At 42.0% G+C, this 12,612-nt stretch overlaps 2 protein-coding genes, 1 long non-coding RNA gene and 1 pseudogene across 5 annotated transcripts in view; 1 reads left to right on the forward strand and 3 right to left on the reverse strand.

Moving 5' to 3' along the window:
- The window catches only part of LOC144388727 (uncharacterized), a 45,905-nt gene that overhangs the window by 10,351 nt on the left and 22,942 nt on the right, over window positions 1–12,612 (forward strand). The gene's annotated exons all lie outside the window — the stretch shown is intronic.
- LOC144388825 (lanosterol synthase-like) lies at window positions 236–1,981 on the reverse strand. Of its 2 annotated transcripts, XR_013453096.1 has the most exons (6): window positions 1,841–1,981; window positions 1,545–1,610; window positions 1,197–1,309; window positions 1,027–1,107; window positions 570–740; window positions 236–315 (listed from the first exon to the last, which is right to left on the reverse strand). XR_013453096.1 is itself a non-coding variant. In XM_078091198.1 (4 exons), exons 1-4 carry the CDS (start codon window positions 1,936–1,938, stop codon window positions 261–263), a joined length of 390 nt encoding a protein of 129 aa, XP_077947324.1. In that variant the 5' UTR covers window positions 1,939–1,975; the 3' UTR covers window positions 236–260. The 2 variants fall into 2 exon arrangements, 1 of the variants encoding a protein (XP_077947324.1); XM_078091198.1 differs by lacking the exons at window positions 1,027–1,107; window positions 1,197–1,309 and having other exon boundaries at window positions 1,841–1,975.
- LOC144388828 (uncharacterized) lies at window positions 5,764–7,779 on the reverse strand. Its single transcript, XR_013453098.1, has 4 exons — window positions 7,713–7,779; window positions 6,887–6,933; window positions 6,563–6,726; window positions 5,764–5,893 (listed from the first exon to the last, which is right to left on the reverse strand). It is a non-coding gene; the product is annotated as an uncharacterized LOC144388828 (long non-coding RNA).
- Window positions 8,835–11,046, reverse strand: LOC144388781 (lanosterol synthase-like; annotated as a pseudogene). Its single transcript, XR_013453026.1, has 5 exons — window positions 10,974–11,046; window positions 10,532–10,664; window positions 10,137–10,301; window positions 9,261–9,431; window positions 8,835–9,006 (listed from the first exon to the last, which is right to left on the reverse strand). The product of XR_013453026.1 is annotated as a lanosterol synthase-like (transcript).

Consider the following 12,612-nt stretch of genomic DNA (forward strand, 5'->3'; position numbering starts at 1 on the left):
GAAGAAACACCGACGATTGCTCAATCTAAATGACCGTGAATGTCAAGTGAAGCCCAACCCAATAATTCCACTGAAGTCTGAGCCAACTCCACTTATGATGTAAATGAAAGTCTTACCCCATGACAGTCCTTCCTCTTCTTGATCACATTTGTTTCTTATTAGTTGTAATATGCGGGACGCAAGCTGAGTTCAATTTGAGGATGGGACATGTAATTAATAAGATACAAGGGAACTACCTGTGGCCAGTCGCCGTTGGGCAGCTAGTGGTCAATCAGCATCTGCACTCTTCTCTCAATGGCCCTTCTGTCAGGATGCCTGGTTACGCACAAAAAGATCATTCAATTTAATTTAGTTTCCTTTTATTTTGCTTGGATTAGGTTCAATTATATTTCCTGTTAACGTGAGTCTTTTGTAGACAGGTGAATGCACCAGCAATGGTAAATAAAAATAAGATATAAATACACAGCACACAAAGACCAACCCGAAGCCGAGCCCTGTTTGCCAAATTACACTCAGTCACATTGAGATCCAGAATGAAAACAGAGCCTTTTGGTGCAGTCCTGCTTTACCTGACGGCCATGAGGCCTAAAAGAGCCCAGCAGGTGTTGTGGATCTGAGCGCTGCTGCTCTGGATGTAGAGCCGCTCCTCGCAAGACTCAAAGTCCTCCCCCCAGCCTCCGTCCGGCATCTGCCGGTCCAGCAGGAACCGGCAGGCTCTCTGCACCTCAACGCACACGTCCCTGGTAACAGAGGCACAGCTGTGTGAGTTAGAAGGTAGGCTGGGAGTTCATGGATGTGCTGTGTGCCTCGGCAGGTTAAAGGGGGACTAGATTCATTTTCAGAATTTGTACATTTAGCTATTTCTGTGATATATAAAAGTTCTACAAATATGGGTAAACATAAACTACTGTTTGAGGAATCTCTGGCAGTGAAAGATTATTGTGGCAACGGGTGTGGGCAAAATCACAGGACTCTGATACACGACTGGCTGCACACAAAAAAAGGGTACGGTTTATTTTGACGTACAAAAAACTGGAAAAAGGCAAAATAGGTTCTTCTTCTTTTGAGGGTTCGGTTCAATAGGTTGTTTGGCCTTCAGTCTCCTTCCTGAGGGAAGTACAGAAGACAAGAGGGATTAACACTCATACCAAAGACAAGCCCGTTGTGAGGCCATCTCCCACTCACGCCTCTCCCACCTCATGCTCGTCATTTCCGCTGCCCTTGGTGCTGATCTCTTGAGGCGCTGTCCAGGGTGCTGCGCCCGTGGGTTGCCACAGTATCTTGTGTCCACGAATGTTCAATTAATTCTCTAAAGCCATGGGAAGAACGTATTGACATCTTCATTAGAGGTAGTGTTCCCCTGTAGGAGACATTCTTGTTGTGGGTCAAAATCGATGATCCCAATTCAGTGTGAAACTTAATGGCTCAGTGTTTGGAACAATTACTCATCCATGTAGACATGACCCATACAAGCAAAGGCTTCAAGCCCAAACCATATTCCATAGGTAGGATATCTGGTTGTGAAACAGCAGGAGTGGTCTCACCCTTCCCAGGATCCATCAGGCCTCTGCACCTTCCTGCAGTACTCCAGTCCTTCTCTCAGAGTGGACCTAAAAGACAGAAGGGAACAAACTCATAACCTCTGTCTTGGTCCTTATTATTTTAATTAGGTAAGAATGTCTTTGTGGGTCAATGCTTTTTTTCTTCTTTTCTCCATCTTTCAATCCTAGTTTTAATTTATGTTGTGGAAGATTTAGCGCTTTCCATTCATTCCGTCAGATTAGTCAGGCATTGTTGTGCCATTCAGTGATTTCAACTTAAATATGTGTTCATCATATACCTTATTTCCTCAGCGCGGTGTTCAGGGTATTCCTTCTGGAAGTGCCTCAAAGCCTGCATAACTGCTGACGTACACTCCACATAGGTATAATCTATCATGATGTCCCCTGTGGTGTGTGTAATAGAGAAAGAGACTAAAAACATCAAATTTCACAACATACACATACAGTGAAAAATTGCAAGAAGCATTGGTGAGGCCCTTGCACAAGGGTCAAACATGAGGTGTGATCTTTGAGCGTTTGGGTGTTTGTTGCAAGAAACATTTTTGTTGCCAAAGATCACACCTCATGTTTGACCCTTGTGCAAGGGCCTTACCAATGCTTCTTGCAATTTTTCATTGGAATTTCCCTATAAGTTGCCCTGTGATTCACTCCCCTGACCTTGTGACTCCGTTCATGTTGCCCCGCAATGGTGTTAAATATGTACGAAGCCCACCACAGCAGCACCCTGAGAGGAACGGCTGTCAAAGATCTGTATGATCACATCCAGGCTTCCTTGAGGTAGCGCAACCATGCCCATGTTTTCAGATGTATGTATGCGAGCGAGCAGGCTTGTATTTAAAAAATCCAAGAAGAGGTGTAATGTGACAACATGTTGTCTTTGTTGTTAAGCATTTGGGTGCATTGGCTCTGTAACGGATTTTGTGTTCTATAGAGGCGACTTGTAACTGTTTCCTGAATAGCAGTGGTCTCGGTATTAAACCCTGTGGGACTTTTCATGGATAAAAAATGGTCACAGACAATTGTTTTGCCTTTAGCTATAGAGCAGACAAGTACTGAGCCAGAACATTCTACTATTACTACTACTTCTACTACTACTACTATTACTATTAGACTAATGTTAAAACAGAAATGTCACCATTGTCACTAAATACTAATCTAATCATTGGCCAACTTGAGAAAAGCAGTCTGATTACTGTGGTTGGTTTAACATCCTGGTTGAAATGTATCACGTAGCAGTAATTGATTATAATTAGTTGTTTGTTTGTGGTCTTTCAGACGGGCGCTCAAGATAACTCCAGACTAGCTGAGTGCCTACGAGATGCTCATCGGTTTCTCACCATCACACAGGTCCCACCAACATCTCATTACACAGCCTTCAATATCGAGCAGGAAAAAGACGCATCAAGATATTTAACTCGTATGATGAGCTTTATTTTTCACTTTCATACAGTACTAATCCTCCATAATAATTTGTGTTGGTGTAAATTAATGCGGGATGCATATGTTGGTCATATTGGGCCTTTTATTTTGTTTCTTATAAATATGTGTCTCAGCTCTGGACGTGTCCCAGCCTCCTTCAAACATGCCACAGTGCGGCCTCTTTTAAAAAGGAAAAAGGCCTAATTTCAGGCCAATCTCCAAACTCTCGTTTATCTCCAAAGTCTTGGAGAAAGCTGTTTTTAACCAATTGCAAGAAGTCCTAGGTCGTGCAAACATTGGTGAACAGTTTCAGTCTGGTTTTAAGCCTCTTCACAGCACCGAAACAGCTCTTTTAAAAGTTTTTAATGATCTTCTTTTAAACCTTGATTCTGGTAACTGTACCTTTTTAATGCTATTAGATCTCAGAGCAGCATTCGACACAATGGATCACACTATCCTCTTGTCCCGCCTCGAGCCCTGTGTGGGCATTAGAGGTTCTGCTCTAGAGTGGTTTAAATCCTACCTTGCAGATAGATCCTTCTGTGTACAATTGGGGAAGTTTTTCTCCTCAGTGGCTCCTCTGACCTGCGGAGTCCCTCAGGGGTCAGTTCTAGGCCCTCTACTGTTCTCCTTGTATATGCTAGCCCTGGGATCGATATTTACGAAGCATGGAATCCCTTCCCATTGCTTTGCTGATGATGTGCAGGTGTACTTTCCACTAAAGGCCCCCTCCAAGGAATCCCTTCATACTGTGTTTAATTGTGTGACAGACATTATAACATGGATGGACCTAAACTTCCTAAAACTAAATGAAAGCAAAACAGAGATTGTGCTATTTGGTCGCCCTGACTTGGTCCAGGTCCTTGCCAGGTCCCTTGGCCCACTAGCACCTTACATAGGTTCACAGGCCAGAAACTTTGGTGTGATTATTGATGGGGCGTTTAAATTAGACAAGCAGGTTAGCTCTGTGGTTAAGGCTAGCTTCTTCCAGCTTCGGCTTCTAGCCAAAGTCAAACACTATCTAAACAGGGCTGACCTCGAAAAAGTCATGCATGCTTTTATATCTTCGCGCTTTGACTATTGCAACTCCCTGTATGTCGGTATCGGCCAATCAGAACTCAACCGTCTACAGCTTGTGCAGAATGCAGCAGCCCGTCTCCTAACCGGGACAAAGAAGCATGGGCACATAACACCAGTGCTTTCCTCTCTCCACTGGCTTCCGGTTTGATTCAGAATTGATTTTAAGAGTCTTTTATTTGTTTTAAAGTCTCTGCATGGACAGGTCCCAGAATATTTATCCAGCCTTATTAATGTGCGTCAACCCTCCAGAGCCCTGAGGTCAGCTGACCAGCTGGTTCTGAACGTTCCTTAAAACAAAAGGAGATCGAGCTTTCGCAGTAGCGGCTCCCAGACTGTGGAATGCTTTGCCATCTTCTGTGCGGTCTGCGATGAGCTTTTCCACTTTTAAAACTCGCCTTAAGACTCACTTGTTCACATTGGCCTTTGGCTGAGTTAAGTCACCTGCATCGATCTTTTATGTGTTTGCCTTTTACTGTTTTACGTTTGCTTTTATTGTTTTATTGATGCTGTTTTTATCCTGTAAAGCACTTTGGCTGGCCACTGGCCTTTAAAAGTGCTGCATAAATAAAATTGACATTGACATTGACATTGACATATGCCATGTCTGCCTTTTTCTGGAATGTGGTGAAACTTGACTGTTCTCTGATTGAGGTGCACAAAGCGTCAATAAATAAATTAAAAATTCCAAGAGCAATATCTCTTGCTCGAATCATGAGCATGTTACTCAAGAGAATCAACGGGCCAGAAGGAAGCATGTATCCGCTCATGGATGAGGAGCTCATACCTAAACACTACTATCAAGAAAATATGATGTATATGTGTAATGCTCTGACTAGGTTTTCCACTTTAAAAGATACCTGAGAATCCTCCCGAGCACCAGAAGTACTACAGGCAGATGAGCAAGGTAAAACTAGACTCACACAAGTAATTTTGTCTCTCCCACCTGATCCCAGATGCTCTATTTATGCAAAAACCACAGGTGCCGCCACCTAGTGGTTGGGAGTTATATCTTACATATAATTACATCCCCCTTTCTTTAGATGTATGTTATCATAATTCTACACAGGCTATTCTTCTAGCACCTTACCCTTAATCAACATTAAAATCACAACATGAATCGTGCTGCGTCACCTACGTCCCATTAGAATTTCAGCCGGCAAAAAGCCATGTTCAAGTGGCGATGCTCGATAATTTAACAACGCTAGACATGGATCCGAATGACTGTCTTTAGCTTTCTTGAGCAACTGTTTGACTATGTACACTCATTTCTCCGCCTCACCGTTTGACTGAGATTACGAGAACTCGTAACATTTCATGAGAGCAGTTTACTCGGCTCGCCTTCCCATTTCTAATTTACTTAGAAATGATTCTCTGCTTTATTGTTTTGCCTCTAAAAGTGGAGCGCTTAATCATATAACTCTAATCTCTGTGTCTTGATCAGAATGTGCTATGCTGGTACTAGATGGTATGGCACTGAGTGGTAACACACAAACAGGGTAACGTTAAAGAGCAGTTTCATGCTGTTTATTACAAGGGAGTAATGTGATCACTGTCTAGTAGACAATTTGTCGCACACTGACTACTGTGAAGAGAATTCAACTGTATTAGTTCAACGCTTCATAATATGTGAGAGCTGAACCTTTAACAGGTTCAACAATAAACAGCAACCTGTGTAGTGTTTAAATAACTCAACATTTGTTTTAGAGTGTTTTATAGTTTATTACTGAATATTGTGAGGATCGACAGGATGACATTTTCCAAGTTTACAGCCTGTAATTGTCTTTCTTCAGCGTCATCTAATCCGAGTCGCTGCTGCAGGAGCTGCTGGAGGACTGCAACAGGGACAAAAACGTTCATTTAATTTAGCAACAACATATCAATCAGTTCACATAAGTTGTGGAAAATGGAAAAATGAGTTACAATCAGCAATGATTAGTTCCAGTGGTCTGTTTTTGGGGGGAGGGATATATTTGTAGGATTCCATTAATAACATGATTCATAGTTGAATTTCTTTATAATTTATATCTCAGTGACTTTTTGGTTGCTTTTTTTGTTTTAAAAGATTTAAAGTTTGGGCCACACTCAACCTCAAAGCTGAAGCAGAAGTGTAGCCAATAGTTGGTTTGTAGAGCTAAAGAGAACTGTACCAGTACCAGTCATTTGATCCGTTTTTATAATACAAATATTTGTAATCCTGTCACCTCACTAGGTTCAATCAGGTGGTGTGTAAACTTCAGCAAACAAGCACCATAGAGGCGGCATTGAAAAAACGGCAGGTTTTGGACCAGTTGCTTTGACACACAGAAGACAAATTTATATATTTATATTACATCCAATTTAGACTGAAAGGCCAAATAAGATATTTCACATCTAAGATCAAGATTTTAAATTTGTTTAAAAAGTGTAATTAGCTCCTTTGTTACCAGAGGACTGTGATAAATGTATAATTGGGACCCTATGATTTGTATTTTTAAATAATCAATATATAAACAGGATCTTACCCCGTGACCATGGCTGGGCCCATACCCTCAACAAGGGGGATAGTACACAGGTGGCCAACATGACTGAGGGGGGCAGATTTGGGGTGGGGCAGTCCATGGTGGACATTGAGGATTTTGTCCCCATGGTGTTGGCTGAGGACCATAGCCAGGAGGGCACTGCATTCCTAGTTCAACAGAAGGGATGGGGCTCATCATCTTTAAATTCAGTTTGTATACACTTAATGCTCAATTCATTAAAGAATACAATAAAGACATTTTATTTATTACAAAGAACAAGGATTTGGTTTTAGTAAAAGGGGAAAAAACACTAAGAGATTGATTTACCTCTGTTATTCCCGTACATCTCAAAAATCCAAATGCAAACCCTGAAACTGAAAGAAGACATTTCATGACCCCAAAATCCCCAATTAAAATAACGTTTAATGAAAATTCAGATATAGAAAAAAAGCAGTTAGCCAGTCTATTTATAGGGTTTCAGCAGTAAGTAAAATTAAGCATCATCTGAATCTGAATAATCACCTGAAATCTCATTTGAATTTTGTCCTTTCATCATATGACAGAGTTTACTTTTGAAAATCATGGTCTTTTTGTGTGTCTTATAGGGAACAGAAGAGACTGAAAAGCAGAATAGGCAGCAAGAATGTCTCGGACTAGTGCAGCAACATTCCAGTTTAGTAGTAAAAGATGAAGTAAAATGTTTTTAGAACAACAGAAGCAGAAGCCGTCTGTAGGATTTGTTTTCAATATCCTCAATGTCTTTCTTTCTTAGCTGGCGGCTAGAAATGGTGTATTGCTCGCAATAAATGTAATACGGGAACCTCTGTTTGGTTGGACCAAACCATTGTATTTATCTGTTGAAGACCCTGCAGCATGTGGCTAACGTGATGGGCACTGGAGAAATGTGCCCATATAAAATAAGTGGGTCAGAGCCGTGCGTAGCGCTTCCCTGGTAAGCTGGTAACTGGTAATAAGTGTCACATTGTGCAGTTTTCATGTAATATCATGAAGCCATAACATGAAATAGATGTGTCTTTATAGGTTTAATAAAGATGCGATCCCAAAAATACATTTAACAAACTAAATATATGTGAGCCAGATTATCGACACACACCACACTTTGTCATTCCTAGATAGGTAATAGTGACCTTACCGTGTGCTGGAGTTCAGGTCCACGACTGCAGCTGTCAGCTGGCTCTGCCTTTATATGAAGTCAAGGCTCAACTATAAACAGTGCCAATGGCCGTCATGAGGGGCGGAGCCTAAACTCCCACCACCAATTACTAATTCTGTGGTGTTGAAACATTTTGAGATTGAGTTCTTGGGCACCCGGCCTTTCCCCTTGTATTGTTTTTCAGGGCTTTACAAACTCCATCAGATTCATTTGAAGGGGTCTAAGGATGGAAGCTATTCTAGTCTGTACAGACTATGAAGCATTTTTGCGACACGGTTGACCCAAATCCAGTGACATGTTTTAAGAGAAAAGAAATAAAACTGAAGCCTCCCACCAGTCAGAATGAAGAACAACTGAAGCGGTGCAGAGAGACTTTATTTTCTAGTATTTGGTACAAAGCCATACGACCAAGGACTGGATTTGTTACAACATGCTTTTGAATTGCAAAGAACCTTTTCAGTTCCAACATAGTTGTTGCCAAAGCTTTTGCAGGTGGTACCTTGTCTTGTCTTTGCCTCTTTTCCAAACCAGGAATCGTCATCTAGTCAGAATCACTACTGCTGCTACAGGAGCTGCTGGAGGACAAACGAGACAGAAGAAAAAAGATGTGTGATTCCCTTACCCTCCATGTACTGTACGTACAAATGTGAACGTATACAACATAGAAATAGACTTGGATGTTAACAGTGTACCAATCAATATAGAAACCGATTTCATACATTTATTTTTTAAGAACCTGTATCAACTAAATATCCCACATTCACAAAAAGGCTGTTCATGTCAGATGACACTCTACATATGAACAATTGTGACTGGATCGGAGTACAATATGGACGATGACGGCTGGGAAACTGTGAAAGGAGTTTGGGAAAAAGACATAGAAAGAACATGAATGTTTATTATATATTATATATACTACCTGGTCTATTGATAGGAAAATAACTATCTCGAATAAGATGAAGAAACACCGACGATTGCTCAATCTAAATGACCGTGAATGTCAAGTGAAGCCCAACCCAATAATTCCACTGAAGTCTGAGCCAACTCCACTTATGATGTAAATGAAAGTCTTACCCCATGACAGTCCTTCCTCTTCTTGATCACATTTGTTTCTTATTAGTTGTAATATGCGGGACGCAAGCTGAGTTCAATTTGAGGATGGGACATGTAATTAATAAGATACAAGGGAACTACCTGTGGCCAGTCGCCGTTGGGCAGCTGGTGGTCAATCAGCATCTGCACTCTTCTCTCAATGGCCCTTCTGTCAGGATGCCTGGTTACGCACAAAAAGATCATTCAATTTAATTTAGTTTCCTTTTATTTTGCTTGGATTAGGTTCAATTATATTTCCTGTTAACGTGAGTCTTTTGTAGACAGGTGAATGCACCAGCAATGGTAAATAAAAATAATATATAAATACACAGCACACAAAGACCAACCCGAAGCCGAGCCCTGTTTGCCAAATTACACTCAGTCACATTGAGATCCAGAATGAAAACAGAGCCTTTTGGTGCAGTCCTGCTTTACCTGACGGCCATGAGGCCTAAAAGAGCCCAGCAGGTGTTGTGGATCTGAGCGCTGCTGCTCTGGATGTAGAGCCGCTCCTCGCAAGACTCAAAGTCCTCCCCCCAGCCTCCGTCCGGCATCTGCCGGTCCAGCAGGAACCGGCAGGCTCTCTGCACCTCAACGCACACGTCCCTGGTAACAGAGGCACAGCTGTGTGAGTTAGAAGGTAGGCTGGGAGTTCATGGATGTGCTGTGTGCCTCGGCAGGTTAAAGGGGGACTAGATTCATTTTCAGAATTTGTACATTTAGCTATTTCTGTGATATATAAAAGTTCTACAAATATGGGTAAACATAAACTACTGTTTGAGGAATCTCTGGCAGTGAAAGATTATTGTGGCAACGGGTGTGGGCAAAATCACAGGACTCTGATACACGACTGGCTGCACACAAAAAAAGGGTACGGTTTATTTTGACGTACAAAAAACTGGAAAAAGGCAAAATAGGTTCTTCTTCTTTTGAGGGTTCGGTTCAATAGGTTGTTTGGCCTTCAGTCTCCTTCCTGAGGGAAGTACAGAAGACAAGAGGGATTAACACTCATACCAAAGACAAGCCCGTTGTGAGGCCATCTCCCACTCACGCCTCTCCCACCTCATGCTCGTCATTTCCGCTGCCCTTGGTGCTGATCTCTTGAGGCGCTGTCCAGGGTGCTGCGCCCGTGGGTTGCCACAGTATCTTGTGTCCACGAATGTTCAATTAATTCTCTAAAGCCATGGGAAGAACGTATTGACATCTTCATTAGAGGTAGTGTTCCCCTGTAGGAGACATTCTTGTTGTGGGTCAAAATCGATGATCCCAATTCAGTGTGAAACTTAATGGCTCAGTGTTTGGAACAATTACTCATCCATGTAGACATGACCCATACAAGCAAAGGCTTCAAGCCCAAACCATATTCCATAGGTAGGATATCTGGTTGTGAAACAGCAGGAGTGGTCTCACCCTTCCCAGGATCCATCAGGCTTCTGCACCTTCCTGCAGTACTCCAGTCCTTCTCTCAGAGTGGACCTAAAAGACAGAAGGGAACAAACTCATAACCTCTGTCTTGGTCCTTATTATTTTAATTAGGTAAGAATGTCTTTGTGGGTCAATGCTTTTTTTCTTCTTTTCTCCATCTTTCAATCCTAGTTTTAATTTATGTTGTGGAAGATTTAGCGCTTTCCATTCATTCCGTCAGATTAGTCAGGCATTGTTGTGCCATTCAGTGATTTCAACTTAAATATGTGTTCATCATATACCTTATTTCCTCAGCGCGGTGTTCAGGGTATTCCTTCTGGAAGTGCCTCAAAGCCTGCATAACTGCTGACGTACACTCCACATAGGTATAATCTATCATGATGTCCCCTGTGGTGTGTGTAATAGCGAAAGAGACTAAAAACATCAAATTTCACAACATACACATACAGTGAAAAATTGCAAGAAGCATTGGTGAGGCCCTTGCACAAGGGTCAAACATGAGGTGTGATCTTTGAGCGTTTGGGTGTTTGTTGCAAGAAACATTTTTGTTGCCAAAGATCACACCTCATGTTTGACCCTTGTGCAAGGGCCTTACCAATGCTTGCAATTTTTCATTGGAATTTCCCTACAAGTTGCCCTGTGATTCACTCCCCTGACCTTGTGACTCCGTTCATGTTGCCCCGCAATGGTGTTAAATATGTACGAAGCCCACCACAGCAGCACCCTGAGAGGAACGGCTGTCAAAGATCTGTATGATCACATCCAGGCTTCCTTGAGGTAGCGCAACCATGCCCATGTTTTCAGATGTATGTATGCGAGCAAGCAGGCTTGTATTTAAAAAATCCAAGAAGAGGTGTAATGTGACAACATGTTGTCTTTGTTGTTAAGCATTTGGGTGCATTGGCTCTGTAACGGATTTTGTGTTCTATAGAGGCGACTTGTAACTGTTTCCTGAATAGCAGTGGTCTCGGTATTAAACCCTGTGGGACTTTTCATGGATAAAAAATGGTCACAGACAATTGTTTTGCCTTTAGCTATAGAGCAGACAAGTACTGAGCCAGAACATTCTACTATTACTACTACTTCTACTACTACTACTATTACTATTAGACTAATGTTAAAACAGAAATGTCACCATTGTCACTAAATACTAATCTAATCATTGGCCAACTTGAGAAAAGCAGTCTGATTACTGTGGTTGGTTTAACATCCTGGTTGAAATGTATCACGTAGCAGTAATTGATTATAATTAGTTGTTTGTTTGTGGTCTTTCAGACGGGCGCTCAAGATAACTCCAGACTAGCTGAGTGCCTACGAGATGCTCATCGGTTTCTCACCATCACACAGGTCCCACCAACATCTCATTACACAGCCTTCAATATCGAGCAGGAAAAAGACGCATCAAGATATTTAACTCGTATGATGAGCTTTATTTTTCACTTTCATACAGTACTAATCCTCCATAATAATTTGTGTTGGTGTAAATTAATGCGGGATGCATATGTTGGTCATATTGGGCCTTTTATTTTGTTTCTTATAAATATGTGTCTCAGCTCTGGACGTGTCCCAGCCTCCTTCAAACATGCCACAGTGCGGCCTCTTTTAAAAAGGAAAAAGGCCTAATTTCAGGCCAATCTCCAAACTCTCGTTTATCTCCAAAGTCTTGGAGAAAGCTGTTTTTAACCAATTGCAAGAAGTCCTAGGTCGTGCAAACATTGGTGAACAGTTTCAGTCTGGTTTTAAGCCTCTTCACAGCACCGAAACAGCTCTTTTAAAAGTTTTTAATGATCTTCTTTTAAACCTTGATTCTGGTAACTGTACCTTTTTAATGCTATTAGATCTCAGAGCAGCATTCGACACAATGGATCACACTATCCTCTTGTCCCGCCTCGAGCCCTGTGTGGGCATTAGAGGTTCTGCTCTAGAGTGGTTTAAATCCTACCTTGCAGATAGATCCTTCTGTGTACAATTGGGGAAGTTTTTCTCCTCAGTGGCTCCTCTGACCTGCGGAGTCCCTCAGGGGTCAGTTCTAGGCCCTCTACTGTTCTCCTTGTATATGCTAGCCCTGGGATCGATATTTACGAAGCATGGAATCCCTTCCCATTGCTTTGCTGATGATGTGCAGGTGTACTTTCCACTAAAGGCCCCCTCCAAGGAATCCCTTCATACTGTGTTTAATTGTGTGACAGACATTAAAACATGGATGGACCTAAACTTCCTAAAACTAGATGAAAGCAAAACAGAGATTGTGCTATTCGGTCGCCCTGACTTGGTCCAGGTCCTTGCCAGGTCCCTTGGCCCACTAGCACCTTACATAGGTTCACAGGCCAGAAACTTTGGTGTGATTATTGATGGGGCGTTT

This window comes from Gasterosteus aculeatus, chromosome 16, assembly GCF_964276395.1.
Source record: "Gasterosteus aculeatus chromosome 16, fGasAcu3.hap1.1, whole genome shotgun sequence".
Taxonomy (NCBI): domain Eukaryota; kingdom Metazoa; phylum Chordata; class Actinopteri; order Perciformes; family Gasterosteidae; genus Gasterosteus; species Gasterosteus aculeatus.